This window comes from Mauremys mutica, chromosome 9 (genome assembly GCF_020497125.1).
Source record: "Mauremys mutica isolate MM-2020 ecotype Southern chromosome 9, ASM2049712v1, whole genome shotgun sequence".
Classification (NCBI taxonomy): Eukaryota; Metazoa; Chordata; order Testudines; family Geoemydidae; genus Mauremys; species Mauremys mutica.
The window spans coordinates 41,747,820-41,773,274 of NC_059080.1; the positions used below are offsets into that span (position 1 = coordinate 41,747,820).

At 49.5% G+C, this 25,455-nt stretch overlaps 1 protein-coding gene across 4 annotated transcripts in view; it reads right to left on the minus strand.

The window, feature by feature from the left end:
* Nucleotides 1-15,844: 15,844 nt before the first annotated feature.
* Nucleotides 15,845-25,455, minus strand: part of ARHGAP36 (Rho GTPase activating protein 36) — a 67,364-nt gene continuing 57,753 nt past the window's right edge. For 3 of the 4 annotated variants that reach the window (XM_045029195.1, XM_045029193.1, XM_045029194.1), the window contains 2 exons: nucleotides 23,190-23,287; nucleotides 15,845-17,552 (listed from right to left, as the gene is read on the minus strand). In XM_045029195.1, the coding sequence (XP_044885130.1) occupies nucleotides 17,291-17,552; nucleotides 23,190-23,287 (360 nt within the window). In that variant the 3' untranslated portion in view covers nucleotides 15,845-17,290. The remainder of the gene's footprint in view (nucleotides 17,553-23,189; nucleotides 23,288-25,455) is intronic. The other variant, XM_045029196.1, reaches the window with a different exon arrangement.

Sequence of the window (25,455 nt, forward strand, 5' to 3'; positions counted from 1 at the left end):
AAATCTGATTAAGCAATTCTCTGCTCAGTATGACTAAGGATATCTCCATTTACTGTACACATTCACACAACATTGCCCATGCTTGCATTTTATCAGGAGATTGGCGACATTTGATGCAAAGCCTCAATTGCTGGAGTAACGTGATTATATGAGACTCTCAGCTTCCATGACAACAATAAGTAAGTTTCTGGCATTCATGGTTGTTCAGAAAAGAAAAAATGTGACCCAAGTGCATCCTAAAGATTGAAAACCCAGAAGGTGAATAAACAGAATCCAAAGTTATTTATTTTTTAATCATGGTTTTGGAACAAATCTCTCCATTTTTATGGGACCTGACTCAAGATTTTTGCACTCTGGAGGGTCATAATACTGAAATTATATAGTACAAACTTCTGTTTGCAACACATTTGTGACCTCTTTATAACCCTGTTATTTTTCATATAGAGTTTAAATAAATAAAAGTAAACTGAGTTGTGGAGTTTTATTTTTGATAAATCTGGGAATTAGAGCGACAGCCATTCCTGTGTTATTATTAGAGCTGGTCCAAATTTTCAAAAGAAATATTTTTGCTGAATTTGCTGACTGGGCCAAGCAACACAGAGCCTAGAGCCAGGTCGCTTGACGAGACATGTCTGCTGATGCACAGCCTACCTTGTGTAGCGTGTATGTGTGTGTGTCTGTGAGAGAGCGACAGGCAGACAGTGCATGCAGGTACCCCTTCATGGGCTACAACTCTGCCTGACACAACCTGCCAGGCGTTGCCGTTGTCTTTGGCAGTACGCTGTACTCTGGTCGGAGCAGGCAATATAAAACTCAGCGTAACATTTCTCGTCAGGTTTAGGTCACAATCATCCACTTTTTCTGGGTACTAGACCTGCATGTTGGGACATCATTAAACCAAGGCTATTTTTAAGGTACATGCAGGCCCCCATGGGGGTGGGGTGGCAGCAGGGCCTTGGGGAGAAGGGGCAGTGTGGGGTGGGGGACTCAGGGAGAAGGGGCAGGATGGAGGCACAGCCTCGGGGTGAAGGGGCCGCGTGGGGGCAGGGGATTGAGGAGGAGGAGTGGGATGGGGGCAGGGGTTCAGGGAGAAGGGGCAGGGTGGGAGCAGGGCTTTGGGGAGAAGTGGTGGGGTCAGGGCCTCAGGGAGAAGGGGTGGTGTGGGGTCAGGGCCTCAGGGAGAAGTGTGCTAGGCTCAGATGTAATGACATGGGCCTATATCTTCAAAGGGTGTCTAGGCAACTAACGCTCAATGATAAGATTTAGACCCTGGTCCTTGTGCCAATGGGCTGGCAATGTAATTTCCAGCCTGGCACATGGCAGGGGGCAGGGGCAAACAGCGGTGCGTAGGAGATGGATAAAGAAGGACCAAGGTTACAGCCAGCTGGTTGTTTACTGAGGTCCCCACTTCAGCAAAGTGCCTTGACTTCAGTGGAACTCGAAGAGCTTCAGTTGCTTAGAACAGGAGTACTTGTGGCACCTACAACAGGGTGCTGGCTAGGAAAGGCAAGCCAGGCCCGTTAGCCCTGTTCAAGAGGAAAAAGGGTTAGTTGGGCTGGCTGAGGGGCCATGCCCTAATTACCAGAGTGGCTTCACCTGCAGGTCTGGGTAGCCAGCCTGCCCTATAAAGCTGGCTAAGAGACAGGAAAGGGAGGGGTCTGGGGTCGAGATCCCTGCTGGCTGGGAGGCTAGTAGTCTCCAGGAATGTTGGTCTCTGTAAATACTTGTAAATAATAGGTGGTGGGAACGGACACAAACAATAAAAGGACACGGGTGCAGTGCCTCAGCTGGTCTCTGGGTGTTTTTGGTGCCTAGACTGGTGTTACATGTGGGGACTCATCCAGGATTTGACGCCAGCGACTGTGGTTGGTGACCCTGGAGATGGAAGAGACCCTAAAATGGCTGGTGAAGCAGCAGGAGGAGATGAAGCAGACCTTGGTCATAGAATCATAGAATCTCAGGGTTGGAAGGGACCTCAGGAGGTCATCTAGTCCAACCCCCTGCTCAAAGCAGGACCAAACCCAACTAAATCATCCCAGCCAGGGCTTTGTCAAGCCTGACCTTAAAAACCTCTAAGGAAGGAGATTCCACTACCTCTCTAGGTAACCCATTCCAGTTCTTCACCACCCTACTAGTGAAAACGTTTTTCCTAATATCCAACCTAAACCTCCCCCTCTGCAACTTGAGACCATTACTCCTTGTTCTGTCATCTTCTACCACTGAGAACAGTCTAGATCCATCCTCTTTGGAACCCCCTTTCAGGTAGTTGAAAGCAGCTATCAAATCCCCCCTCATTCTTCTCTTCTGCAGACTAAACAATCCCAGTTCCCTCAGCCTCTCCTCATAAGTCATGTGCTCCAGCCCCCTAATCATTTTTGTTGCCCTCCGCTGGACTCTCTCCAATTTATCCACATCCTTCTTGTAGTGTGGGGCCCAAAACTGGACACAGTACTCCAAATGAGGCCTCACCAGTGCTGAGTAGAGGGGGATGATCACATCCCTCGATCTGCTGGAAATGCCCCTACTTATACAACCCAAAATGCCATTAGCCTTCTTGGCAACAAGGGCACACTGTTGACTCATATTCAGCTTTTCGTCCACCGTAACCCCTAGGTCCTTTTCTGCAGAACTGCTGCCCAGCCATTCGGTCCCTAGTCTGTAGCAGTGCATGGGATTCTTCCGTCCTAAGTGCAGGACTCTGCACTTGTCCTTGTTGAACCTCATCAGATTTCTTTTGGCCCAATCCTCTAATTTGTCTAGGTCCCTCTGTATCCTATCCCTACCCTCCAGCGTATCAACCACTCCTCCCAGTTTAGTGTCATCTGCAAACTTGCTAAGGGTGCAGTCCACACCATCCTCCAGATCGTTAATGAAGATATTGAACAAAACCGGCCCCAGCACCGACCCTTGGGGCACTCCACTTGATACCGGCTGCCAACTAGACATGGAACCATTGATCACTACCCGTTGAGCCCGACCATCTAGCCAGTTTTCTATCCACCTTACCGTCCATTCATCCAGCCCAGACTTCTTTAACTTGCTGGCAAGAATACTGTGGGAGACTGTATCAAAAGCTTTGCTAAAGTCCAGAAATAATACATCCACTGCTTTCCCCTCATCCACAGAGCCGGTTATCTCGTCATAGAAGGCAATTAGGTTAGTCAGGCATGACTTGCCCTTGGTGAATCCATGCTGACTGTTCCTGATCACTTTCCCCTCCTCCAGTTGGCCCAACAGTCCGAGAAGCAGGCCTTCCTGACCTGGCAGGTGGAACAACAATGGAGCCTGCAGGATTTTATCAGGGAGCATACCTGAGCTCCTCCCTGCTCAGAGCCGCATGGTAAGCGGGCGGGGCTGTGAGCTCTGGTCCCACCGGAGCCATGCCACTGCAGCACTGTCCAGGGGCCAGGGTAGCTTCTGGATGCGGTGCACTGAGGCGCTGAGAGAGAGGAGAGGCAGGGGTAACCCACAAGCGGCCCTGGACAGAGCTAAAGCGGCGTGGCTCGGGCGGGGCCTGAGCTCCTCCTCATTCGGAGCTGCGTGGTAAGCAGGGCCGGCTCCAGGCACCAGCCTACCAAGCACATGCTTGGGGCAGCACCTCGGGAGGGGGCGACGATCGGGGTTTGTTTTTGTTGTTTTTGGTTTGGCCAGGCGGCGCTGGGGGGCGGGGCGGGGACTTGGGCAGTGCGATGCGTCACTGGGGGTCGGGGACTTGGGTGGTGTGACGGGGTGCTGGGGGGGCGAGGACTTGGGCGGGGCGATGCGACACTGGGGGGGCGGGGACTTGGGCGGGGCGATGCGACGCTGGGGGGGCGGGGACTTGGGCGGCGCGATGCGACGCTGGGGGGGCGGGGACTTGGGCGGCGCGATGCGACGCTCGGGGAGGGGTCGGGCGGCGCTCTTTTTTTTTGCTTGGGGCGGCAGAAAGGTTAGAGCCGGCCCTGGCGGTGGGGCTGTGAGTTCAGCCCCGGGAAGCGCCGATCAGCCTGGGCCTGGCTGGGGGTGAGGTGCCCCCTGTGCCTGCACAGCTCGTCTGGGACAGCATTGCTGTGCTCCGGGGCAGTCTCCTTCCCCGCCCCCCCATCCCGTGGGGCTGCGTACGGGGCGCTCCGAGGGCAGCCTAGCCCGGATCTCTCTGTGGGTTTCGGTGTTTGAGTTGCTTCCATCAGGGCATGGAGAGAAGCTCAAATATAAGAAGGTAATTGAAATAAACAGAAGCCTCCTTCATTGCAGCAGAAATCCTACTGCTGCATTCTGTGGGCGGAAGGACAGCCACCCAGGGAAGCTGCGCTCTCTCCCCTCCGCTGCCGCGCGAGAAGCGTCTTTCCTGCCTGTACCCCCTGCCACCACCCTTTTAACAGATGGATCACTAAAGAGGCCAGGGGACTCATTCCAGACAGGCGAGTACCCAAAGCAGTGTCTGACAGTCACCCTGCCTAGTGATTCCAGAGAAGACAAGCTGAGGACTAATTAGAAAGACAAACTGCGCCTCTCCGTGGCTGCCTTCATGATGGGCCTGCTCACAGCTTTGTGTGAGTACTGATTTCCCCGCACTGAGATTTGATGGAAATAAACTCTCTAGCAAATAAAGTTTACTGGCGGACTACAGCAATATATACAAGAAATCTCAGTGGGAAATACATTCCTGTCATGTAACCCCTATCCAAAGTTCTGTATTGTTTTTTCTTTAAAGAGGTGGGGTAGAGTGGCTATGTTTAAACTTGAATTTAAACCAGCTGTGTTTTGGTTTTTAGGTATGTTCATGCATCCTGTGCTGTGTCAACACTTCATGTGACTAGGCAGCATAGCAAGATGTACTGGAATCATGCCATTTGTGTGCTTCAGAGATTGTGATACTTTTCTAACAGTGCAGCTGATGGAGAGAGTGCAACATTAACCTTTAGAAACTCAGTATGCTGCATTACTTGTATTGAACTGCAGAGGAGATGGAATTTCGTAAGTGTTGCAGTCTTGTATAGGGAAATGTGAATAGAAGTTACAGGATAGAGAATGTATGGGGCAAATTCTGCACTGATTTACACCCTCTGCAGCAGTGGGCCTGGTCAAAGTACACACCTGGCCACTGGTACCTGCTTCCTCTCAAGATCCATCTGTATGATCATGCCATTTAATAATGGGCTGAGGCCTTAAAAACTGAAGTCCTGCCTACGCTGCATGGACATTTGAAATCCCATGGCACTTTCTGTAAGAGGATGCATTTCTGAAGAAGAGAGAGGGAAGGCTGAGGGAGAGGTCAGCAGTACAGATAGTGCATGCAGAAGCATTAAATACTGGATGATCAAATCTTTTTCATGTGTAACTTATTTACATAAGTCTCCTTATGTAATTTATAAGTACTTCCCACATTTAACTGAAAGTGGGTTTACTTTTTAAGCACTCATGTAATTAGGCTCTTTTGCCACTTCATAATAACGTATTCTGGTGTTATTTTCCTACTAATTCAGGCAACACACACACTGCTCCAATCTCATAGAGGCAGACAGGAAGATTTCTTTAAATGAGGGTTTTTTAAAATCAAATTAAACTTGAAAATGAACCCAATCATTTCAGTATGCCTTGAATTATATTTTTATATTAACTTTAGTTCCACACTGTCCCTTCTTGGCAGGATGGAAGCTAACAGTTTAGCAGCTGCATAGGGAAAAGTTGATTATACTGACTCCTGGGGAAGGTGTGAGGACAGGGTAGGCTTGGGCAGTCAAGAAGCAGTTCAAGCTTTTGGCAGGATGGGAATGAATCTCCCTTTTGTGGATGTGGTGAAGGCAACTTTATTTGGGGGAAGAGAGACTTGGGTTCTCTCTTGCTAAGGTTAGGCCTGAGGCCCACCGGGGTCTTCCAGCTAGGGTTTCTAAAGGGCTCCCTGAGCTGGGGTTAGGGTTACTAATGGTTGGGGTTCCTGGGCTAGGGTTTATGGTTACTAAAGGTTGGCCTCCGTGGCTAAAGTTAGCATTACTAAGGGTAGGGATTCCCAGGGTAAGATTAGGCCTATGGCCACTAGGGAGCCTCAATGCAGGGTTAGGGTTGCTAAGGAGAATCCACTCCAGAATAAGGCAACACATGGGGTTGCTGGATCTGCCTGGGCTAGGGATACTAAGGTTAGGGGTCCCCAGGGTATACATAGGCTTTGAGCTGATAGGGATCCTTGGATTACAGTTTTGGTGACTAAGGGCTGGTCCACACTAACACTTTAAATCGAATTTAGCAGCGTTAAATCAAATTAAGTGTGCACCCGTCCACACCAGGAAGCCATTTAATTCGACATAGAGGGCTCTTTAGTTCGACTTCGGTACTCCACCTCGACAAGGGGAGTAGCGCTAAATTCAACATGGCTATGTCGAATTAGGCTAGGTGTGGATGCGAATCGATCTTAGTAGCTCCGGGAGCTATCCCAGAGTGCAACACTCTGCTGACGCTCTGGACGCCAGTCCGAGCTTAGATGCTCTGACCAGCCACACAGTCAATGCCCCATGAAAATTTGAATTCCTTTTCCTGTCTGGACAGTTCGAATCCCATGTCCTGGTTGCTCATCGGGGCGAGCTCAGCAGCACCGGCAACGATGCAGAGTTCTCCACCAGAGGAGTCCAGGCAATCTCACACTACAAAGAGGTCCCCAGCATGGACTGACCGTGAAGTCTCGGATCTGATTGCTGTGTGGGGCGATGAGTCTGTGCTTTCGGAGCTGCGCTCCAGCAAACGGAATGCAAAGACCTTCGAGAAGGTCTCCAAAGCCATGAGAGACAGAGGATACAGCCGGGATACAACGCAGTGCCGCGTGAAAGTCAAGGAGCTGAGAGAAGGCTACCAGAAACTCAGAGCGGCAAACGGACGCTCCGGAGCCCAGCCCCAGACATGCCGCTTCTACGAGGCACTGCATGCCATTCTCGGTGGGTCTGCCACCACTGCCCCACCAGTGAACGTGGACTGAGAGGATGGGATACTGTCGACGGACTGTTCCTCGGAGATGTTCGCGTACGGGAAAGTTGAAGAGGACGAGGCAGTCGACAGCGCTTACAGCACAGATTTCCCCGACACCCAGGATCTCTTCGTCACCGTCAATGAGATCCCCTACCAACACTCCCCACCCGTTACCACGGACCCTGAATCAGGAGAAGGATCAAGCGGTAACAGCATTCAAACATGTTAACATTTATTTTTTAAATAAACTGGGAAAACAACTAGGCGAACACAAGTCTATGTACAGGTGGATGGAACAGTCATCTTCCTCTGACATCTCCAGGAAGCTCTCCAGGAGGTAATCGCCAAGCCTCTGCATGAGGTTCCTGGGCAGGGCTTGCTTATTGGGTGCCCCGAGGAAGCACACTTTTCCACGCAACGCTCTCAGCTGGAACTCGGGGACCAGCGCCTTCACGAGCATGGCAGCATAGGCCCCAGGGTTGTGTTGGCTTTCCTCCAGCATGCGCGCTCTCTCTCTCCGTGACACTCTCCTCAGTGTGATGTCGCGCGCAGACTCCTGCATGTAATTAGAGTAATTTGTGTACCATTAGTAATGGTTGTGCTTAACTGTTCCTTTGCATAACAAGAAGCGTCACTCTACAGCCACGTGTAGGAGGCTGCAGAGTGGGAGAATATAGGGATCTCTAACAGGGAACGGCCGCGAGGGGCTGCAACAGGGGCACCGATTCTGCTTTCATGTTTGCCTGCAGCAGGAGGACAGTGCTGTAGATGCAACTTAAAGCTGCAAAAAAAACTAGGCTTACCATGCCTGGCCACTCCATGGATTCTTCTTTCCTGCCCCGCTTCTCTGGTCTGCAGTGCAATACCACAGGCAATGAAAGCGAACCCAGAGAAATCGAACTTTCCCCGAGTGAGTGCTCATGAGAGAGGTGCTGTGCTTGCTCTTGTTCACATACACTGAGTAGACTTTGTTTCTTTTTTGACCAAAAATATCTCTCTATGGAATTCACTCACTTTTTCCCGTCACACAGGTGCAACTGTATCCCTACCTGATCCAGGCGCCTTGTCGATGTTCTGCAGCACCGCAGGAAGGAGGACGGAGCTCCCCTTCACTGCATCTGCGACCGCCGCCCCCCGCCGCAAAGTCCAATCCCCCCATCACCCAAAATGACAAGAGGAAGGGGCACCAGGGGCCGTGAAAAATGTTAATGCACCACAGCAGAGTGCTAAACTTACAAAACGCTCTCAGTACCTTACTTTTGAGAAGTCCTTCCCTTAATGTGCTGTTCAGTATAAAAAGTTTTTATTTTTTGGTAATTTCGTTTCCCATCAGGTTTCTTTGCAGAATACTTTCCGTGAAGGGGGGAGAATGGTTTGGGAATTGCATAGGACTTTCACCGTTAATAGTGGTACAGATATGGGGGCAAGATCAACAGCTGGTCACTCACAGAGTGCAGCCTCTAGTCACCCTGGTCAGTCTGTGGGGTGATTTTCATGTTCTGCTCATAGGCGGAAGGTGCCCTGCGCCAGGTATATTTGCAGGTGGGTCTCTCCACCGGCCATGCCTGGATCATGCCCTGTCCCACGCGGGTCTCCCCCAGCCCCGTCAATTCCCTGCCTGGAGCAGGTACCAGCCCCCACCTGCCACCCCTCCCCCGGCGTGTCGTCTCACGCACACCCCGCCGCGCCGCGTCCCTGTCTCACAGTAGAGAGGCTACCCGCAGAAATGCTGTCTGCTGCCCCAGGGTCATTGAGCATGCCATCCACAAGCGGCAAGGCAGGTTGCCCTTCTATCGTAGCCCTGAGTCTCTACAATGCATCAAACCATCAGCCCCCAGCCCGCAACCCCCTACACCTCCTCCCCATTATCACACACCACTCACACCTTCCTACGCCCCCAACCCCCAGCCCAGAGCCTGCACCCAAACTCCGTCGCAAAGCCTGCACCCCTCACCCATTCCTGCACACGCACCTGTACCAGTCCTCACCACAGAGACCGCTGTACGAGCAGGAGCCTATCAGTCCTATAGTCTAGAAGTGGTCTCTACATCACTGCACACCCAACCCACCACAGTCAGCGTCCCTGTGTCAACCCTTTCACGCGAAGTCAGTAGTCCAGAGAAGGTTGTTGCTGAACAATGCTCTATTAACTTTATTTGTACACGTGTGTTGGAAGGGGGCAAACGGGGTGAACGGGATATGAAACTGTAGAGGAGAGTCAACAGAAACTGGGTAAAGAAACAGGGGCAGGTTCCGCTTCTCTATACACAAAGTTAATAGTCACAGGTTACCCTGCTTGCTGAGGAACCTGGCTTTCAAAGCCTCCCTGATGCACACGGCTTCCCGCTGTGCTCTTCTAATCGCACGGGTGTCTGGATGAGCGTAATCAGCAGCCAGACGATGTGCCTCAAGCTCCCATCCCGCCATAAACGTCTCCCCCTTGCTCTCACACAGATTGTGGAGCACACAGCAAGCTGCAATGACAATGGGGATATTGTTTTCGCTGAGATCCGAGTGAGTCAGTAAGCTCCTCCATCTCCCCTTCAGACGTCCGAAAGCACACTCCACCACCATTCTGCACTTGCTCAGCCGGTAGTTGAAGAGTTCCTTGTCAGTGTCCAAGGCGCCTGTATAGGGCTTCATGAGCCAGGGCATTAGCGGGTAGGCTGGGTCCCCGAGGATCACTGTAGGCATCTGCACATCCCCAACATTTATTTTGTAGTCTGGGAAGAAACTACCTTCCTGCAGGCGTCTAAACAGACCAGAGTTCTCGAACACACGTGCGTCATGAACCTTGCCCGGCCACCCGACGTTGATGTTGGTAAACCGTCCCCTATGGTCCACGAGTGCTTGCAGCACCATGGAAAAGTAGCCCTTGCGGTTTATATACTGGCTGGCCTGGTGGGCCGGTCCCAGGATAGGAATGTGAGTCCCATCTATAGCCCCACTGCAGTTAGGGAATCCCATTGCGGCGAAGCCAGCTATGACAACCTGTACGTTTCCCAGGGTCACCACCTTCGAGAGCAGGAGATCAACGATTGCGTTGGCTACTTGCATCACAGCAAGCCCCACGGTAGATTTGCCCACGCCGAAGTGGTTCGCTACTGAGCGGTAGCTGTCTGGCGTTGCAAGTTTCCAGAGGGCTATGGCCACTCGCTTCTGCACAGTCAGGGCTGCTCGCATCCGGGTGTCCTTGCGCGTCAGAGCAGGGGACAGCAAGTCACACAGTTCAAGGAAAGTGCCCTTACGCATCCTGAAGTTTCGCAGCCACTGTGATTCATCCCAGACCTGCAGCACTATGCGGTCCCACCAGTCCGTGCTTGTTTCCCGGGCCCAGAATCGACGTCCCATAGCATGAACATGACCCATTGCCACCATGATCTCCACGGCGCGGTGTACCGTGCTTTCTGAGAGGTCTGTGCCACTCTGAGACTTCATGTTCTCACCACGCTGCCGTTGCCTTCTCGACCGAGTTCTCAGCATCTCACTGTGGAAGAGGTGTTCGATAAGGTGCGAGGAGTTGACAACAGCCATAAGTGCAGCGATGATCGCAGCGGGCTCCATGGTCGCAGTGGAGTGCTGTGGCGTCCGCGCTGTCACTTATAGCAGGAAAAGTGCGCGAACTGATTTCCCACTGGCGGGAGTGACGGTTGAATGATGACAGTTACCCAAAACCACCCTCGACACAGTTTCCCCCCTCCACAGCATGCATTGGTGGGAAATCCCAGCATTCTGATGGGCAGCGGGGAGTGCGGGAACTGTGGGATAGCTTCCCACAGTGCACCGCTTCAAAAGTCGACGCTTCGCCCGTTACTGTGGACTCACACAGTCGATTTACTGTATTTATTGTGGATACACAACTTCGACTACATTAGGTCGATTCCAGAAATTCGAATTAAGATGAATCGAAATAGTCTTGTAGTGTAGACGTACCCTAAGGGTAGTGGTCGAGTTACTAAGGGTGGGGATTTCTAGGATAGAGTTAGGCCTGAGGCTCATTAGTAACCCTAGCTGGGGTACCCTAAAGGAGGGTCTCCCCAGGCTAAGGTTAGGCTTGCACAGGGGATGGGGCTAGGAGGTCAGTGGTCATCTCTTGAAGTAGCTTGTGCTGGGCAGGGGGAAGGTTAGAAGGCTGGCTCAGTTTCTGTGGAGCAGTGGGGGTGGGGCTAGCAGGCCGCTCCTGAGAGGGGTTGTGTTTGGCATTGGGGTAAGTTGGTTGGTGGGTGACATGAGGCAGTTTGCACAAAGAGGGCAGGCCTAAGGGGTTGGCGGGCAGCTCCTGAGTTGGCTGGCTCTGGGTGGTAGAGTTGGTGTTGGCAGGCAACTCCTGAGGTGCAGTGGGACAACGTTATGGGATTGGCAGGCTGCAGCTGATGTGACTTGCGCTAGGGGCCTTGGGCCACTAGAGATTCCTCGCCTAAAATTGGGGTTCTAAGGATAGGGATCCCCAGTCTAGAATTACACCTGTGGCAGCAGAGATCATCAAGATAGGGTCAGGGTTACTAATGGTAGTCCTCTCTAGGCCAGGGTCATACCTGGCAACAGTACAGCTCCCCGAGCTAGGGTTAGGGCTCCCTGGGCTCAGGTTAGGGTTACCAAGGGATCCCTAGGCTGTGACCAGTAGGGTTTGTGGTGCTATGGTTAGGTTTACTAAGGGTAGGACACCCTGGACTAGGATTAGAGTTACTTAGCATAGGCCTCTAGGAGCTAGATTTAGGCCTGAGGCCAGTAGGGCTTCCTCAATTAGTATTACAGTGATTAAGGCCAGGGATCCCCAGGCTAAGAGTAGAACTATAGCCAGTAGTGACACTCCAGCTAGGGTTAGGGTTACTAATAGTAGGCCTCTCTAGAGTAGGATTACACTTGGGGTCTGTATGATTCCCCAGGCTAGGGTTAGCCTTACCAAGGGTAGTGGTCCCCTGCTTAGGGTTACCGAGTGTAGAGATCCCTGGCCTATGATTAGGTCTGAGCCCCATAGGGCTCCTGGCACTAGAGTTAGGATTACTAAGGATAGGGCTCCACAGGCTAGGATTAGGCCTGTGGCCAGGAGGGATCCTCACACTAAGGTTAGTGTTACTAACGGCAGGCCTCTGTGGGCTAGGGCTATGCCTGAGGTCACTAAGCCTCCCCGGGCTAGGGTTAACATTACTAAGGGTAAAGGTTCCCATCTTATATTTAGGTCTTGAGCCTGAAGGGATCACTGGGCCAGAGTTAGGGTGACAAAGGGTATGTGTCTCTGGGCTAGGGTTAGGCCTCAGGTCAGTAAGACTTCCCACCCTAGGGTTTGGGTAACTATGGGTAAAATTCCTGGGGCTAGGACGGGGTTTATTATGGGTAGGGGTCTTTGTGCTAGGGTTAGGCCTGGAGCCAGCTGGGCTCCCCAGGTTAGGATTAAAATTACTAAGGGTAGGGGCCCTACGGTAGGGCTCCCTGGGTTAGGGTTATGGTTATTAAGAATAGGCATCAGGTCAGTAGGGATTCCCAACCTAGGGTTAGGCTTACTAAGGGTTGGGCTCTGCAGTCTGGGTTTAGATCTGGGACCAGTAGGGCTTTCCAGGCTAGTGTTAGAGACCCAAGGGTAGGGATTCTTAGGCTAGGATTAGGCCTGTGGCCAGTAGAGTTTCCCAGGCTAGAATTAAGCTTGGGGCCAGTAAGGATTCTCAGTCTAGAGTGAGGGTTACTGGAGGAGTAGGTCTCTCTGGGCTAGGGCTATGCTTGAGGTCACTAGAGCTCACCAGACTAGGGTTAAGATGACTAAGGGTAGAGATCTCTGGCCTAGGATTAGGTTTGTGGCCAGTAAGATCCTCAAGGTAGGGATTGGGTTACTAATGGTAGGCCTCTCTAGGCTAGGGTTACACCTGGGGTCAGTAGGGCTCCGCAACCTAGAGTTAGGGTTACTAAGGGTAGGTGTCTGTGGGCTAGGTTTAGGCCTGGGACTATAGCAGCTTCCTGGGCTAGGTTTAAGATTCCTAATTGTAGCAATTCCCTAATAAAATAAGACTTTATATGAGCTTGTGCAGGAGAGGGTGGGGGCAGTACAAGATGCACATTTTGGGGGAAAGTCTGGGAGTGTACAGGGGTCACCCTGTAGAATAATTCATGCAAGTAAAAACCTTGGTGTGACTGGCAGGTCACAAGTGCACACAGATGTAGCTGGGAGTGCTAGGTGCTGGAAGCTGCTTGTGAGCCATCTGGACTGGAGGCTACGGCAGCAAAGCAGTATAAAGGTCACCCCAGCTAAGAGGGCTGGGGTGACACAGCTATTCATCAGTCTAGACTGTACCCTGGGTATGTCACAAGCGGTCTCTGGGAGCAGGAGAGGGTGCAGGATGGGATGGCTATACTGTATTATGGATGGTATGAGGGGATTGGCATGGCTATCCTATATAATGAGTGTTAGGGGCAGGAGAGGACAAGGGATCAGGACCAGGCTGACTGTATTGCATAATGGATGCTATGGGGAAAAAGACAGGGACAGTGTGGCTATACTGTATAATGGGTGTTAGGGGGTGGCAGAGGGTAGGGGGCTGGGGTTGCTATACTGTATAATGGACACTAGGGTGCTGTAGAGAGTGAGGGATTGGACAATTATACTGCACAATGGACAGTAGGGGGAAGCAGAGGACAAGGGTCAGAGTAGCTATGCTGCATAATGCATGTATGAGCGCTAGAGGGCAAGAGACCAGAGGATGGAGCAGCTATGGGTGCTAGGGGCTGGCAGAGGATGAGCGACTAGGATGGCTATACTGTACAGTGGGTGCTAGGGAGCAGCAGAGGGTGAGTGTAAATGGGTTTACTCACCACAGGGGACATCTCCTTGTGACTGGGTCTAAGAATCCGCTCTCATAGAATCTATTGCCCCTTCCATCATTTGCTTGCCCTCACTTGCTCTCCAGGATTCACTTTGCTGTCTCTTTGCAACAAACTACCTATAACCTGTCTCAGGCAGTCTTCAGAGCAACTTCCACATCTGTAAAACTTTCCCAGTGGCTGGTATGGGGACCTCGGCCTTCCCACTACTCCAGGTTCCAGCCCAGGGACACTATGCCCTGAACACTATGCAGCCATAGTTTGCTCAAGTTCTTGCTGTTTCCCTCAGCCCTTTCATGCCTCTCTTCTCAGTAGACTAGAGTAGCTATGAGCCTCCACACTGCAGCCTCTTCTGCTCTCATTCCTGCTTTGATACAAGCCCCTGCTTACTCCTGCCTAGATGGGCTCTATCTTCAATTATTGCTTGTCAGTCAAGCCTAAATCTTCCTCTAGGTGTAGCCCACCAGGTTCATTAGTCCCTGGTGAGCCCTGTTAACCCCTTCAGGGCTGGTGTGTGGTGAACACCCCATCACTTACTCTCCCCCTCAAGACTGCAGCCCTCAGGGGCATGGATGCCTCCTACTCTGGATTTGCCAGAGCTGGGCCTGAAGGTCATCTCACTCCTGCTCTAATTCCCTCACCAAGAGCAATGGTTCTCTTCCATGGCGTTCCTGTACTTTTGCCAGCATGGTTGTGAGGCCTGGGTTCCCACTGCACTGTGGATGCTCAAGCTTGGGCTTCAAACTATGAGTCCACAAGCTGGAGTCCCTCAGATCTGGGCTTAGTGTGCAGTATAGACATATAGAGAGAGAAACCCTGGTAACCCCCCAGGCACATTCCAGCTCCTTACAAAACAACAGCTGCTCCACATACCCTGTGGTTCTGGTCCCATTGCTAACAAAAGAGCCAAGAGGCAAGGCCCTCTTGACTAGTAGCAGCCTGACTTTCATGACAAGCAGCGCTCTCAAGTGTACTACATTTCAGCTGAAGCAGGCTCCCACGTTAGAGGACAAGGAGACACCCTCATGGAAATGCCCTTTCGGGGAAGGTTCACTGGGTCCACACAATCACAGCTCAACTGTTCCACTTCCCAGAGCTTGTTACTCAGCAACAACCTCATACATCTCCCATATGTTGCAATCAAGTATCAGCCACCTCATTTTACAAATAAGATAACTGAGAAATTGAACAAGTTCATTTCCAGCAGAGCTAAGAATAAAGTTGAGCCTTTTTGCTTCCACACTGCCCCTCACACAGAATCTGAATATGCTGCCTGTAACTGCTGCTCTTACCACTATATCTCCCTCCCAAAGCTGGGAATACAGGCCAAAATGTCTTGCTCCTATTCCTGCTTAAACCACAAGACCACAGCCGTCTCAGACAGCTGAGAATTAAACAGAGTCCTTGGTTCAAGGAGTCGGGGGGGCGGGGGGAGGATGAGAGAGAGAGAGACAGGCTTCCCCCTGTAGTGGTCTCAGAGTGTGTGTGTATATGTGACTTTCTCCTCTAGTAACAAAGGTGGTTACTGTAGCTCAAGTAGTAACACTCTTGCTAAGAATATAGAAGTGCAGTGTTCAAATGGTGCTGAGGAGCGGGATGGTGCCTGGTGGTGACACATGGTAAAACTCCTGTTTTAAAAAGGAGTTTGTATTAATTAAACAGAGAGAATGTCCTTAAACATTTTATACTCTGTAGATTATAGCACAGTGAACAAACACAAGTGTTCCCAATGTCAGACATTTTTCATACGTTGCAGTGCCTTCTGTCACACATTGGCAAGTCTGAAGATTGAGAATTATGATAGCAAAGCCTTTAATAAAATGAGGGCCACTTTTCTTGAGCGCAGCTCTGGTCAGCTTCAGTTCCATTGTTAAAAATGGGAAATGGTGGCCATCTTTACTAGGGGCACTGTCCTTCTGTCTCCCCTCACTTTCCTCCCCCAGTCCCCCTCAAAGTAGTAACCATTATTACTGGCCGCTTCAATCCCACTGTAAATTATAGGAAATGGCACCTCTTCTGAGTAAAGGAAAATATGACTATAAGGAAAATAGAAAAAAATGTTACCTTTTATTCCAGTCTAATTACTATAAATATCCATTTGAGGATAATTGGCAAGGAGTTTTAATTAGATAGAAATTGTGAATGACACAAATCCGCCATTTGTTAGGAAAAGGGTTATGAAAAAAGGGCAGAGTCTGAAAAACATCTCAAAGTTTCAATTTTAATTATTATTAATTTGTAATTAACTCATACACAGATGTAGTTGAAAATGCTCAGAAAATTCAGTCTTTACCCACACTTCATGAGCTGTAAATTTGGGGGAGATACATTGCATTCTCCATACAAAACAAAGAGGTTGAAATTTTGCTTCAAATGAAAAACTGCATCTAATCTTAACACAGAGGTACTACTATGCCTTTTAGAAGATATTAAAGTTACTATTTTTGGTTTGCATATATATTTATTTATTTTGACTTAAAAGAAAATTCAGCCAAAAGAGCTCCCATCTAAAGCTCTGCAGATGCTTACCACACATTTACAAACCTGGGAGTTACAAAGCACCATCCAGAGCAGCACCACTTCTCCTTCCCGACCTTGTCTAACCCCCAACCCCCCATGTTGTGTGGCCTGTCTAGCTGAAAATCCCAGTGCACTTTCCTCCTAGACAAACCTGGCTTTAGCTGCCTCTGCTTACCCCTGTGCCCATCCCATCCAATGAGCTTTGCAACATGCCTTGGAAGGTCGACAGGTTGGGACTACTGGGGACTTTGTCAGTGAGTGATCTGAAGGAAAGGGGCCCTAGCAGAGAGTGTGCTCCAGCTCAAGGGCCTCTGCTAGTGGCAGCACAGCATGGGCAGCGATGCCTTTCAGGTAGGCAGCTCCAAGCAGGTCAGGGCTTTATAGGCCAAAACCAACACCTTAAACTCCACCCAGAAACCAATGGGCAGATCCTGGAGTGCAGGAAATGTGAGCTGCCACTAGATGCACTGCTTACATTAGCAAGCAGGCGCCATATTCTGCACCAGCTTAGGTTTCTCGATAGATGAAAATGCAGCCCCAGGGCTTTTTAGGCTTGCTACCTGCAACAGGCACACACTGCCATCATGCCTCACAGACACACAAACTGTGCTTTCCCTGCCATTGCACGCACACTGCCTCCTGAACACACACATGCATAGAGCTTTGTGGTATGCTAACTCTCCAGCAGACTTCAACAAACAAGAATTTTACAAAAGACCCTTTAAATAACTCTACATGTTCTGTACGTCCTTGCTAATCATTGGCGAGGCCAGGCAGGAATTCAGCGTAATGTATCCTTAGGGCTTGTCTACATTGGCAAAAATAAAAATGTAATTCCCTGGGGCAGCAGCAGTGAGAGTACTAATGTAGACAGGGTTCCTACATGTTTAGCACTATCTGGTCTAGCTCTGCTATATGGCAGTGAAACATCTGTGCAGTTTATACTAGTGCCTCCCACCTGGGGAGCTGCACTGATATGAATTAGAAGGCTGATAACTGCAAATGGAGAAGTCCCCTCAGAGATTTATGCTTCCCAAGATGTCCCCACTCTTTCCTGGGTGACCAAGTCTCTCTCTTTGTGGTGGACAAGTTGCCCCATTTGGTACGTATTAAAGGTGAGGCTGGAGCTTGAGCTGCCCTGGGTCTGCCTATTCTCAATGTGCAGGTTCAGGAATGAGACGTGGCTGTACAGATGCGAGGAAACCTGATCGCTTGCCAGCATGCAGTTTTGGCTGGCCAGTAGGGAGCGAGGATGCTTCTCTGTAGATGTATCACTGTCTGTGCTTCTAGGAGAAAAGAGAAACCATGGGTGACCTTTCAAACCACTCTGACCTTCAAGCAAGTTTCAGAAAGGCTGTCGGGAGTGGCTCCAAGCAGTGGGCTGTCTCCTCCTACTGGGCAGGCTCAGTCAGATGGCACAGCTCGTATGGGGCACTGGCAAAGCTTGCTGCTACCCCTTACTGGCTAGCCTGCTTGACTGTTTTTATCTTTGCTGTTGTGGTGCTGGTCAGCACTTTTTGGAGCACTGAACTTTCCCACTCCATCCCACTGCAGTCCAGGGGTCGAGCTCACCCACAAAGCACCCTCACTTTAACCAGCAAGGCAGCAGCAATGACTACAGACAAATGCACCCAAAGACATATGCACACACAAACACAGAGCCAGACGCGTGCAAGCAGTGCTCACACAGACACACACACACACACGCTGCATGCATACTGCAAGGAGAATAGCTTGTATAAGCATACAGACTTTATATAAAATACACACATATTTAAAATGGATTTCATCTCGATGAGCTATACTTGTTCCTGTCACTATATAGATTTCAGATGACAAGCTGTTTGACCTAGAGACTAGTTCCAAAATAGACACTTTCCTGTAATTGCCTTGTTTGCAAGAAGAATCAGAGCATTTGTCTGTTTTTTAGAATAAGAGAAGAAACTGTAGATGACTACATTTATCTTAAGTATGAATTCATTTTAATTTTGCTGATGAATTAATTTATTGTTCAGCGACTGGTTCTGTTGCTAGGGTTTTCCCGTTAGCTATTTTTATAAATGTTTGTATATTGAACTTTCACTCAATAAAACCAAAAGTTGTCTCACCTGTCTGAATTTTCAGTATTTCGGGAGGGTCAGAGACCAACCCTCTGGGTGGTCTCTGTGATAAGCAACCACCAGATATTTTTTAGATTGCTAGCTAAGTTGGACTTTCCCAATTGATGCTCGCTAACGCTGTCCTAGTTCAAACTTGACTAGACCAGCTCACATGGTGTCAAACTGGCAGGGGTGGCAGGTTTGTAGAAATTTTGGTGGTGCCCAGAACTCGCTCCTGCCCAAACTCCGTCCCCCCCAAATTCTGCCCCCCACCTGCCCAAGGCTCTAGGAGGGAGTTTGGGTGAGGGAGGAGGTCTGGGGTGCAGGGTGCAGGGTACAGGTGCTGGGAGTTTGGGGATGGGAGGGGGTGTGGAGGGAGGGGGTTCAGGCTCTGGGAGGGAGTTTGGGGGAAGGAGGGGGTGCATGGGTGGGGCTGGGGATGAGGGGTTTGGGGTGTGGGAGGGCTCAGAGTGAGGGTAGGGGTGTAGGAAATGAGGGCTCTGTCTGAGGCTGGCGATGAGAGGTTTGGGTTGTGGGAGGGGGCTCAGGGCTATGGCAGAGGGTCGGGGTGTGGGGTGAGGGCTGTGTCGGTGGGGCTGGGGATGAGAAGTTCATGATGCAGGAGGGGGCTCAGGGTTAGGGCAGACGGTTAGGATGCAGGGGGATGAGGGCTCTGGCTGGGGCTGGGAATGAGGGGTTTGGGGTGTGGGAGGGACTCAGGGCGAGAGTAGGAGTGTGGGGTGTGAGGTCTCTGACTGGGGCTGGAGATGAGGGGGTTGGGGTGCTGGAGGGGCTCAGGGCTAAGGCAGAGGGTTGGAGTTCAGGGGGATGAGGGCTCTGGCTGGGACTGAGGATAAGGCATTTGGGGTACTGGAGGGGCTCAGGGCTAGGGTAGAGGGTTGAGAGTGCGGTGGGAGGGTGAAAGCTCTGGCTGGGGGTATAGGATCTGGGGTGGGGAGGGCTGGGGATGAGTTTGGGGTGCAGGCAGGCTTCTCCGGAACAGGGGCCAGAGAGGAGGATGATATGGCAGTCGATATGTGGGGGACTAGGACCCTGCGGCAGCAGTTGCTGCAGGGAGACAGCATGAAGCTGCACAGAAGCGGCAGGGACACTCTGCTCCCTCCAGGGCCCAGGGACATGCATGGGGCCAGCAGGGGACACTTGGGGGAGGTGCGGGGGGGCGGCGGCAGGTGGGGCTGGGGGGGAGACCCGGCTCCAAACATTGGTGGAGCTGGGCCCCTGGGCTCTGAATATTGCTGGTGCCCGGGCACCACGTGGGTATATAACTCGCCGCCCATGCAAACTGGGCCTTGCTTCTAGTTTGTCTGAAGACCAGAAGGAGAGGTGCAGCAAGTGGAGTTTATACACCAGAAGAACCAAAGGGAGTCCAAGAAGCATTACCTTTCCAGTCAACAAGCTCCCTAAAGGCAGGCTAACCTTGCTGAACATCCATGACTGGCCTCCTTGGGGAGAGATAGTTATGGCATCAACAGCCAGGCCACTCCAGTCTTGGATCAGCCTCCCTACCCTGAAGGAGGCCTACTAGCCAGGACCACTCAGCCAGCAGATCATCACTCTCTGGCTCCTTGACTGCAGCTTCAGCTCCTGCTCTAGGAGATTCCAGAAGACAGTGAGAGCTGGAGGGTTTGGAACCCCAGTGATCATAAGTATCTTATTTTTCTTCTCTTTAAAAAATATATCTTTTGTTTATTATTAACTGGGAGACATCCCAGCATTTTAATTTTCTTTATTTTTAGGGAGTGAAGGTGGACATGTGACTGTGTGCCTGTGTTTAATCACCCGTAAAGCCCACACGGGGAAGACCCCAGAAAGAAAAGTTCCCAGCTTTCAACAGCCCTAAATATTGTCTCATAAAAACGCTAATGAAAGTGTGTTCTGTGTCGAAAGGTCCTGAGAAATTTGAAGTGGTCATCTGTTATTTCTGGTAAATAATCGTCAAACTTCTGCTTTTCACAAATATGCTGCTAAAGTCTGTATTATAACATCTTTGAGGAAGAGGAGGCGCATGGGGGGGTAGAACTTAAGTCTAAAAATGAATCCTTATAATTGGCTTTGAAGTTGTGGTTTGGACCTTAGATAATAATTTGGTTTCAGTATTAAGAGGTTGAACCAGCTTTAAGTTATAGATTTCATTGACATCAGTGAAATTCTTTACTTGGAATTTATAACCAAATGGACAGCCATCTCTCAGATTCTTTTGTCGAATTTATAAGCATTGATTGTTTTTGTTATTAATGTGATGATTTAACTAATTTGATGCTTGCATACCAATCCAATATAGAGACTAACTTGTTTGGGTTGTTGATTTGATCATGATTTGATAGCTCCTTTATTTTTAAGTTAAATTAATATTTATTAATAATAGTTTAGGTTTGGTGATATGTTTTCTTGGTCTAATTTTAGTTTAAGCATTTTAATAAAGTGTATAAATTTGATGCAGTCACATTTCTTTTAATAAGCCACATGGGTTGAGAATCTTTGAAGCCCTGGGTGGATAGCAGACTGTCAACCTAAAAATACCTGAGCTAACTGGCCTATGAGTCTCACAACACATAGACACAAGCAGACACAGCCACTGGTGCATGGGTAAACGGGATGAGCTGGGTAATTATAGGCCTGTCAGCCTGACATCGATCCCAGGCAAGATAACGGAGCGGCTGATGTGGGACTTGATTAATAAAGAATTCAAGGAGGGTACTATAATTAATGCCAATCAACATGGATTTATGGAAAATAGATCCTGTCAAACTAACACATCTTTTTTTGATGAAAATTACAAATTTGGATGGTAAAGATAATAGTTAATATACTTAGACTTCTGTAAGGCATTTGATTTGGTACCATATGACATTTTGATTAAAAAACTAAAACAATATCAAATTAACTCAACACAAATTAAATGGATTAAAAGCTAGCTAATTGATAGGTCTCAAAATGAATTGTAAACAAGGAATCGTCATCGAGCGGGTGTGTTACAGGTGGGGTCCTGCAGAGATCAGTTCCTGGCCCTACGCTATTTAACATTTTTATTAATGCCCTGGAAGATAGCAACATAAAATCATCACTGATAAAATTTCCAGATAGCACAAAGATTGGAGTGGGTGGTAAATAATGAAGAGGGCAGGTCACTGACACAGAGCAATCTGGATCACTTAGTAAGATGGGCAGAAGCAAACAATGTGTGTTCTAAAACAGCCAAATGTAAGTGTATCCATCTACACAAAGATTGTAGGCATCTCTACATGATGGTGGATTCTATCCTGGGAAGCAATGACTCTGAAAAAGATCTTGAGGGGTCATGGTGCATAATCAGCTGAACATGAGCTCCTAGTGCTACGCTGTGGCCAAAAGGGCGAATACGATCCTGGGATGCATAAACAGGGGAATCTCAAGTAGGAGCAGAGAGGTTATTTTACCTCCTAATTGGCATTGGTACGGCCGGCCGATGCTGGAATCCTGTGTCCAGTTCTTGTATTGACAATTCAAGATGGAAGTTGATAAATTGGAGAAGGGTCAGAGAAAAGCCACAAGAATGATTAAGCAAACATACCTTATAGTAATAGTCTCAAGGAGTTCAATCTATTTAGTTTAACAAAGAGAAGGTTGAAGAGTGACTTGATCACAGTCTATAAGTATTTACACAGGGAACAAATATTTAATAATGGGCTGTCCAATCTAGTGCAGAGAGGTAAAACACAATCCAGTGCCTGGAAGTTGAAGTTAGACAAATTCAGACTGGAAATAAAGCATATATTTTTAATGGCGAGAGAAATTAACCACTGGAACAATTTAACAATGGTCATGGTTGATTCTGTATCACTGGCAATTTTTAAATTGTTTGGATGTTTTTCTGGGAATAATTTGGGAGAAGTGCTCTGGCCTATGTTATCCAGGCAGTCAGACTAGATGATCACAATGGTCCCTTCTGGCCTTGGAATCTAGAAATCTATGAACGTATACACAGAGGCACAGATGCCCGCACATACACAGATACATGCACAAACACAGTCTACGTATGCATACACAGCCAAACTCACAGGCACAAGCATGCTTCACACAGGAGCACATAGACACTGTCAGGTGCACACGCATGTAGGCATAGGCAGACAGTAACAGGTGCATGCATACAGGCACAGCCAACATCCAGGAAGGTAGTCTGGAATGGGTTTGTGGAAGGGGTTGGAGAGGGAGAGGATACCATAGCCTGGGCTCCAGCCCATGCTCAGACATCTATACTGCAATTTTATAGCCCCGCAGCCCGAGCTCCGCAAGTCTGAGTCAGCTGACACAGCCAGACGCAGATGTTTTATTGCAGTGTAGATGTACCCTGAGAGGTATGGAGACAGGAGGGCTGAGTGAGGGGGGCACTGTAGGTGCTTGCCTCAGAGAGACACTGGGAGCAGAGGAATATTTGGGAGGGGGAGCAAACAGAAGATGGGAGGAATTTTTGTGGGGGGATGAAGAGGGCAGCTTTTAGGGCAGGAAGGAGGGAATGGCCTGGGGAAGATGGAGGGGGAACGTGCTGTTTGAGGGGGACAGGAAGCAGTAGGGGTAGGGAATATTTTGGTGAGAAGGAGGGGCCTGGGGGACAAAAGACTGGGAATTCAGAGGGAAGGGACAGAAAGGGTTGTTGGAGAGGAGGGAGAGAGTGAGGGTAGCAGGGAAGAGAACAGAAGGAATAATTTGCAAAATTGTCACTGATGTGAATTTGCTGCCATTTTGCAAAAAGCTTGGTTTCTGCAAAGCTAATGGCCCAGGCACCCCAGCAGCAGCACTTCAAATTCTTTCTTGACAAGGACTTACAGAGTGGTGTTGAACTTCCTGCGCAAGAGATAGTCAATGACATCAGGCTCTGTCTGAAACAGCCTCCTTAGGATGTCATGCTGCACCTCTGAAGACACCTGCAAGAGTCACAGAGACAGGTACCGTAAATATGGCACCTGCTCCTCTCAGAGGAAAAACAAGCAGAAACAACTAAGCCACTACTCTCCAAACACACAAGGGTTTGATGCAGGGCCTAAAGACTTGTGCTGTTTACCCACAAACACAATGCACTGACTTTACATTAATATATTACTTCACACTTTCCCTAGCGAGTCTGAGCAGAGAACAAGGCTGCATTGTCAAACTGGGAGATTACTCTGCAGGGATTCCTAGACAATGGGCAAGGTGGACGGTAAAGAATTGATCATTGAACTAGTAGGACTGACCAGTGTGGTTCCGGAGCACCATGGGCCCAAACTAACTCTACTGTTGTGGTTGCACTTTCCAGCACATCTTCCTGAAGCCGTGGCTTCTGGGAGATTTCATAAGGCCTTCTGGGAGCCCATGTGGAATTGTTGGAGAAGATGTCAAACTCCCGTAAGTCCATAGGACACTCATATAAGGCCCTAGCAACAGGTATAATTTCTCAGTCTTTGTCTCAAAATAAAGGCCAGGAAGATGGCTCAACTTGCATGCCTTGTCACCCAGAGAGATTTCTGCTGGGGCTTTGAAAGTCATCGCCAGGTATCTGTGGTTCTGCAGCATGGTGGCGGAGGAGGTTGCTGCAGGACTTGTGGAGAGCCAGACAGTGAGACCAGCAGTGAAGGGAGTTATTGTTGCAACAACCAGGGGCGGCTCTACAAATTTGGCCGCCCCAAGCAGTCATGCCCGGGAGGCGCCCCCGAGCCGCGGGAGCAGCGGACCTCCCGCGGGCATGACTGCGGAGGGTCCGCTGGTCGCGCGGCTCGGCTGGACCTCCCGCAGCTGCGGGCGGTTCGCTGGTCCGGCGGCTCCGGTTGAGGTGCCGCAGTCATGCCTGCGGGAGGTCCGGCCGAGCCGCGGGATGAGCGCCCCCTCCGCAGTCATGCCTGCGGCAGGTCCGCTGCTCCCGGGGCTCCGGTGGACCTCCCGCAGGCATGACTGCGGCAGGTCCGCCGGCCCAGCCTGCCGCCCCCCCGGGAAAGGGCCGCCCCAGGCGGGTGCTTGCCCCGCTGGGCTCTGGAGCCGGCCCTGGCAACAACACCCCCGCACCTCCTCATGGAGCAGTTTATTTTGTACCGCACTCCAGGATGGTAGTCACTGAGGCAGTGGAGCTCTGCTTAGGGATCTGCCTCTTGACCACAACTGGAAGGACTGAGCTGTGGAAACTAGCTTCCCCAGACAGTTCCTCCTGGGTGCTGCTGTCATGGAAATTTGCATTTAGAGCTGGATGGAGGCTAATAAATTCAGATCGAATTCAGCAAATAGTTTCGGGCAGTAAAAAAATGGAAAACTTTTTCAAAAAAGTCAAACATTTCATTTCAGCCATTTTGAAATTAAATGTTTGGACTTACGATATAAAAACGGCATTTTGTTTAGAAATTTAATTTATGTTGTAAAAAACAAAACAAAAAAATGAAGAAAAAATTGTTTGGAGTCAAACAAAATGTTTTGTTCAAACTGAAATGATTTTTTTCCAGTTTTCTCATTTCAGTGAGAGAAACCAAAAATAAATGCAAGTTTTTGTTTGAACCAAACTGAAATATTTTCAGGATTGTTTGGTTTGGCCTCCTGAGCCAAAAAAAAAATATCAATTTGCTCAGCTCTAGTTGGATGGCATTACATAGAAGTAGCCCAAAATCATAAAATCAAGGTAGGCCAATAAAAGTCTTTGAGGGGTTTAAATAACTGGGCTTCCCAATCTGTATTGCACTAGAGACTGAACTCATGTGCCCTTTCTGTGCCTGCAAAGAGACAAGCTGTCATAACTATAAAGGGAAGGGAACAGCCCTCCTGTGTACAATACTATAAAATCCCTCCTGGCCAGAGACACCATAATCCTTTTACCTGTAAAGGGTTAAGAAGCTCAGGTAACCTGGCTGACACCTGACCCAAAGGACCAATAAGGGGACAAGATACTTTCAAATCTTGGTGGGGGGAAGGCTTTTGTTTGTGTGCTCTTTGTTTTGGGGGTGGTTCACTCTTGGGACTAAGAGGGACCAGACATCAATCCAGGCTCTCCAAATCTTTCTGAACCAGTCTCTCATATTTCAAACTTGTAAGTAACAGCCAGGCAAGGTGTGTTAGTTTTATCTTTGTTTTCTCA